At 37.5% G+C, this 6,948-nt stretch overlaps 1 protein-coding gene across 13 annotated transcripts in view; it reads left to right on the top strand.

Moving 5' to 3' along the window:
* Positions 1–6,948, top strand: part of MCTP1 (multiple C2 domains, transmembrane 1) — a 448,818-nt gene that overhangs the window by 131,995 nt on the left and 309,875 nt on the right. For 11 of the 13 annotated variants that reach the window (XM_014543979.1, XM_014543978.1, XM_014543977.1 and 8 more), the window contains exon 1: positions 6,493–6,697. The exons of the other annotated variants lie outside the window; for them this stretch is intronic. In XM_014543979.1, the coding sequence (XP_014399465.1) occupies positions 6,641–6,697 (57 nt within the window). In that variant the 5' untranslated portion in view covers positions 6,493–6,640. Of the gene's footprint in view, positions 1–6,492; positions 6,698–6,948 lie in introns of those variants that run through there. 13 annotated transcript variants of the gene reach the window in all.

The following is a 6,948-nucleotide window of genomic DNA, read 5'->3' as shown; positions in this document are numbered from 1 at the left end:
TCTCACTCATTTGTGGAATATAATGAACAACATAAACTGATGAATAAAAACAGATCCAGAGACAGAGAAGCATCGATCAGACCGTCAAACCTCAGAGGGAAGGTAGGGGAGGGTGGGGGTAAGGGGAGAGATCAACCAAAGGACTATAAGCATAACCAATGGACACAGACACTAGGGATGTGAGGGCACAAGTGGGGGATGGGGGGTATTGAGGGGATAAGGACACATATGTAATACCTTAATCAATAAAGAAAAAAAAAGAAGTGAAACTGCTCAGGCCTGATAGCTCGTGCTCCCACCCTGCCCATTTTTGCCTGTAAGCAGGCCACCTCTCTAACCAGGCTGTCAGTTTATTAATTTACTGTGCACTGGTGGGGTCCCTCAGCCTGGCCTCTGCCCTCTCACAATCTGGGACCCCTCAGGGGATGGCATCTGGCACCCGTCAGTCAGTGAAGCAGTGCTCCCGCTGTGGGAGCTCATTGACCACCAGGGGGCAGCATCTGCATTGAGCATCTGCCCCCTGGTGGTCAGTGAGCATCATAGCGACCGGTCAACTGGTTTTTCAGTCTTTTGGTTGCTTAGGCTTTTATATATATAGATAATGAAGCATAGCTGCTCAGTTGTGCCTCAAGTCCCTCAAATTTCCAGCAAGTTCTCCCTGAAAGCATTTAGACAAGATACCAACTTCTAATCAGAAGCAGCTTGGTGAGTGTGGAATCAGAAGGGCAGTTTGTTCTTAGACTCACAGGTTTAATGGAATCAGAGGCAGATCTGCAGTAAAAAGGGACATGCCACCAGCCCAGAGCATGTCTCCAAGCGTTTCAATGACCACTGCCTATGCTTGCTTCAGAGAGTGCTATGTACTTATTTTCTTGTCTGGACTCTGTCTTTCTATCAGATTCTTTCCATGCTAGAGGTTGTATTATTTCAGCCCAAGTCCAAGACTGGCTGTCCACAGAGCACATATGGCCTTCAAATGCTTTTGCTTGTCTCTTACACTGTATAAAGACTAAGATTTAAAAATTCTGAGTATGCACATAACAACCCAGATCTCTAGCCTCTTTTGAGAAATCCAGAGAGCTGACCTACCTGGGCCTTCCAGGTCACTTCTCTGGAGCTGGGTAGAGGCTGTCCCCTTTACATGAGGCTTGAGTGCTACCCTTCTTTCGGTTCACTGTGGTTCCCACCAGGTCCAAGACATTGATCTGCATTACTTACTGGTACTGTACATGCCTCTAGGCCAGCGATTTTCAACCTTTCTATCTCATGGCACACATAAACTAATTACTAAAGTTCTATGGCACATCAAAAACATATTTTTTGCTGATTTGACAAAAAATAGATACAAATTTGATTCATTCACATTGAATGGCTATTGTTGTGTTGGCTGTTGTCATTTTTTTTTATTTGACGATCTAAGGAAAAGAGATCAGTGCTCCTAACTAAATAGTCAGGTATGGCATGTTTTAAAAATTCTTGCAGTACACCCATAGCATACAGGTCTAGGCCTTTGAGTTTGCATCATTCTGACAATTAAAGTTGCCTTCATTTATCGATATGCTCTGACCTACTGTATTATTATTTCAAAGTTTAATTCTTTGATGGTAGTTTTATCTTCTCATTTCAAGGTTCATTTCAATGTCCCCCCCAAGTATTGAGAACACATTTTAGTTTGTATGTCCAAAGGGTTACAGTGATAGGAAGACTGAAGTGTAAAGTTCATAGCTTCGAAGAAATGGGATTCCCTAAATCTTTCCTCAGGAAATATGTGATGCTGCTGGCCACCCTTCTCTGTTCCTGGATGAAGAATATTAAGGACCCCCATAGTCTATACTTTTAAAAAGGCTATAGATATTTCCTACACTGACAGAAGCATAATGTGAACATCATATTTATTAAACAGATGAATTTAGATGCTTGGTTTACAAATGTTTTACCATGGAATTTTTTCAAGGAACAAGAGCTTATTTTTAGTGGCAGTGTTATAAATAATAATGGATACAGGAATATATTCCATTTGTTATGATTCCTAGGAACTACTGGCTATTTTTTAAACTTTGTCTCTAATGAGTGGAGACAATGTCATTGTGTAATTGAATTTCTGATTGTAAAAATCAATTTGTTTCTCAAGGAAGCATTTTTTTCACAAATGAACAATTAGCCCCTTAATTTTTATTAATCTTCTAAATAAATTAGGATTAGTTTATGAGTGATCTATTTGAAAAAAGAAATATGCTTGAAAAAACAGGAATGTCAGTTGTAGATCTTACTACTAGTATATCTCATACTCTATAACCCTGGAGAGTTTTGTTTTGTTTTCTATTTTTGAAGCCCGGAGAGTGTTTACCATTGGAGAGGAAGGAAAGAGATGGAATAGAGAGGGGAATCTGGGGCTTTCCATTGTATTTGTAATATTTTACTTCTTCAGAAAATCTGAAGGAAACTTGGCGTAACGTTAATGTTTTAAGTGGAGGCAAGAATGAAAGGAGAAAGTCAACAGACTCTGGAGTTTTAAGATATTAGGATGTTTAGGACAGGAGGTTTAAGCTGGGCTGGTGTGGGTCACTGGATGAGCGTCAACCAATGAACCAGGAAGTCACACTTCGATTCCAGGTCAGGGAACATGCCCAGGATTCAGGCTTCATCTCCAGTAAAGGGGTGCGCAGGAGGCAGCCGATCTATGATTCTCTCTCATCCTTGATGTTTCTGTCTCACTCTCCCACTCCCTCTCTGAAATCAACAAACATAAATTTTTTAAAAAGACAGGAGGTTTAATATATTAGGATAAGTGGGCTTCAAGAATAAAGTAGAGCAGGTATTGCTCGACAAACTCATCAGTTTGTCATTACTGTGTAAATTCAAATTCTGATTAGCTCTACTAAAAATCAAAAGGACCCTGATTCCCACCTCAGACCTAAGCATCTTTAGCTGTGTAAGTTTTAAAGAGGAAATGCTGTAAAAATCAAGGGAAATACAGAAGTATGAGGTGGTATGCATATATCAAAGATAATGTGAAGAAGATTTTGGAGGACTAGTGCAAGCCAAAAAAGCAGCAAAAGATTTTGATTTTATGTTAATTAGGAAGGCAATTGTGCTCAATTTAGAGAGGAGAAGTTTTTCAGAGAATTGATAATAAGCAAGTTTATTTACTCCTATTCAGGACTAACAATTAATATAAGACATATTTTATACACATTTGGCTGTTATGTTGACAGTTGAATAAATCCAAGCTATATTTTATTGAAGTCAATAAAAGAGCTTTCAGAAGGCCAAGAAAAAAAAATTGAAGACCTTGGCCAATGTTAGAAGGTACATTGGAGATTTTAATGCAGCTTGCTGTCTGTTCCTGTCTCTCTCTGTCCTATCTTTGTCTCTCTCTTGGCAAATCCTTTAGCCAGAAAAAGACCAAAGAATACATAAATTTGGGCTGGTAAAGAATGGAGACAGTGGGGCAGAGAAGAGCACTCTTATTTGTTACATTGTTTTTGAAAAAATAACACTGAATAGTAGTCCCTTTAGAGTGAGAATAATGTAGTGCAATATGGAGGTATAAAATATTAGTTATTTTATTTTAAAGAGTAACATATTTTCTCAAACTACTTGGATAATTCATGAATTCATTTAATTTTGTAAGATTTGTGTAATAGGTAATACACTGAGCAATATTGGTCCTCCATCACTTTCTTATTTCAGATTTCTTTCCAAGACATAACCACTTGACCACAGTTGGTGTGCACTCATCCAGGGCCTTTTCCATGAATTTACATATAAAAATGTAGGTACCATTAACTGGGATGATGTATTTTTCTGCAACATGCATGTTATTTCCATTTAAATGGGTAAATTTTTTTAGGGAGCTTTGCATGTCAGTGCATCTAGATAACCTGGTGTTTTTTTTTAATAGCTCCATAATATTCTGTAGTATGGTTAACCCATTTTTTATTTAACTCTTCCACTCTCCATGGCCTATTGCAGTTGCAGTTTCTCACTATTACATAAAATTCTGCAGCACACATTCTAGCACATCCATCATTACAGTAGAGGATGGATATGACTTAGTACATGGCCAGTTGTAGGAACTACAGTTGTGTTGCTTGGAATATGTCTTTTACATCTTTGCCTTTGTTTTATTCTGGATTGGCTTCATTTTCAGACAACCTCACTTCATGTGGTAGCAAATATATCAACCAGCAATTCCAGGCTTATGTTCTACAAACTTTACAACTTTTTACCAAACATTAGCAAAAGTGGAGGGGTTGGCTCTCCCTGAATTAGCTGAGTCACATGCCCATTCTTGACCCTATTACTGTGGCTCTGTGGATAGTATACACTGATTGATTAGGCAGGGGTCACATAACCGCTTCTGGGGCCAATTCAACATAGCCCAAAACACGTGAATTGAGGAGGGAAGAGTGGGTGTTTTGCCAGATAAAAATGAGGTGATGATAACATGAGGAGGAAGCACATATGCTGGTCAGGCAAATATATCAATGTTCCCTACAAATGTCTTATAGGTAATATTTTATGTTTTTGTGAGTAGGAGAAAAATAGACATCCTTTTGGTATCCAGACTTATGTCATAAGGACCAACGTATGCTTATAAGTATCTTTCCAAATCTTTTGTAGAGTAATAAAACAAGTATACTTATGTAATATTGTACATGAAAATAAAGCATGTTATAGATTGAGGATCATTAACATTATAAAAAGAGGTAATTTTTCAATGCAGAAAAGTATTATATAATATTTTGCTAAAAATTCGGTGATATGATAGATCATTTGGCAAATTATAGCACAAATCCTATATTTTATTTATTCATTTATAAAACAGTACTTATTAAATTCTGCTGTGCCAGAGGCTGGGGATAAAATATTGTCTATATCAATATTTTACATTATTTTCTTACATTATTATTAAGGGGGACATAACTATATATATAAAAGCCTAATATGCAAAGTGTCCCCTCGGGAGTTTGACCAACCTGGAGTTTGATAGCTCACTATGACATGTGCTGACCACCAGAGGGCGGTGTGGAATGAAGGAAAGCCCTGGCTGGCATCTGGCAACTGCTAGGGTCCCTACCCATGCAAGAATTTCGTGCACTGGGCCTCTAGTTATAAGTAAGTAAACAAATGAGTAAAGGAGAAAATTCCAGACTGATGCACTGTGAAGGAAATAAAGAGGATCATGAGACAGTAATTGGGCAAGGTCAATTCAGGTAAGATGGGAGGGAAGACCTCTCTGAAGAGAGACTATCTGAACTACAACCTGAGGACTAAGAATGAACCCTAAGCTCTAGACTTATGCTGTCTAAGATGGTCGCTGCCAGCCATGTATGGCTATGGAGCAGTCAGATGTAGGTAGTTCCAATTAAAATGTACCGTAAATGTAAAATCCACATCAGATCTCTAAGACTAATACAAAAATTGTGAAATATTTAATTTTTATATTTATTACATGTTGAAATTGTAATATTTTAGATATATTGAGGTAAACATTAAAATTAATTTTACAAGTTTCTTTTTACTCTTTTAATATGACCACTAAAATTTTTAAAGTTACATATGTGGTTCACTTTATATTGAACAGTCTGGTATAGATAGTTTCAGTCTATTTGCTATTATTGACATGTGTATATTCTTTTATCTTTTTGTCCTTGATGATGATGTTGGCAATTAAATTTATGTAGTAGATTTTTCTGCAAGGGTGTAAGTCTGTTATATTTATTGACTGAGGTGTCCAAATATAATGATTCAATGTGTGATCAAGCTTAATATGGCTCAGATTTAAGAGATGAGAGAAAGCACAGAAATTTGTTACATTTACTAGAGGAGTTGTGGCATTAGTCATATTCCTTCAGAAATGTTCACGAAACAGATGAAGGAGAGCTTGGAGTTGGAGAGGTAGGCAGAGGGAGCATCACAAGGTAATGACAGCGTGGGACAAGATTTCTGTGGGGATCAGCAAGAGCAAGCCATGAAGATCTATTTCCAATTCTCTACTTAGTCAAGGAGATGCTATTGTGTTGTATAGAATTGCTACCTCTTACACATTAAAATATAGTTTTATTCTACACGTTACCTTTTCACTGAACAGAATGTGTGTGACTTTAAGGTGCCTTTTTTTATATCTCTGTGAGGAAGATGTCGATAAGTTCACACACATTTAATAACCTTAAATGAATCCACTGCAGATATCAAGCAGAATAATTTTTCTTTGTGCCATTTAGTATTCTCATTTCTGTTTGTGGCATGTGCCACAGGGAAGAGGTTAAATACTAAAAAAAAATGTATGTTTAACAGGTGAAATTTTAAGTGTTAATTTATAAACACTTTAGGACCCCTCCAGTGTGATGTTTGTTATATAATCTAACAGTTTTTGAAGGGAAACTCTACCCCTACTGGTTTGAGAGAGAGTTGAGTCATATCCTGTGAACGTGAAGCAACGGTATTTAAACATGACGGGTTCCTCTTACTTTCATTCTAAGTCGCTGCAGTTCAGAGCAGCAAGTGCTCTCTGCGAAGAAGCAGCTACTAGTCTGGGAGGCGGATGGCCTCCCTTGCTGGGATTCAGTACGGAAAGCCTGAATATGCGTCTCTCTCGCTGGAGTGAAAGATGTTTTTTTCTTTCTAATCAACTATGCTAGACAGCTGCAAGCTGAAAAGTGCCTGCAATTTGCCTCTTATTTATAATAAGGTAAGTTCCACATTTTGGTTTACTCACTGTATTGTGGCAGCCTTGAATGAATGTGGCAGTTTTAGGACATGATTATACCTCTGAAAATGCCTTCTCACAGGGTGGTGTTTGAGATGCTAATGCAAGTAATTTTAAACTTACAGTGCAATCCACTTGCAAACTACTTAATTTAATAGATTGATATTCCTTTTATGATAGTTTTTTATATGTGCCTGGGATGTGGAAATGTTGTAGTAGAGTAATATCCATAT

Source organism: Myotis brandtii, unplaced genomic scaffold, assembly GCF_000412655.1.
Source record: "Myotis brandtii unplaced genomic scaffold, ASM41265v1 scaffold344, whole genome shotgun sequence".
NCBI classification, from domain to species: Eukaryota; Metazoa; Chordata; class Mammalia; order Chiroptera; family Vespertilionidae; genus Myotis; species Myotis brandtii.
This window is presented reverse-complemented; position numbering and strand designations above follow the sequence as displayed.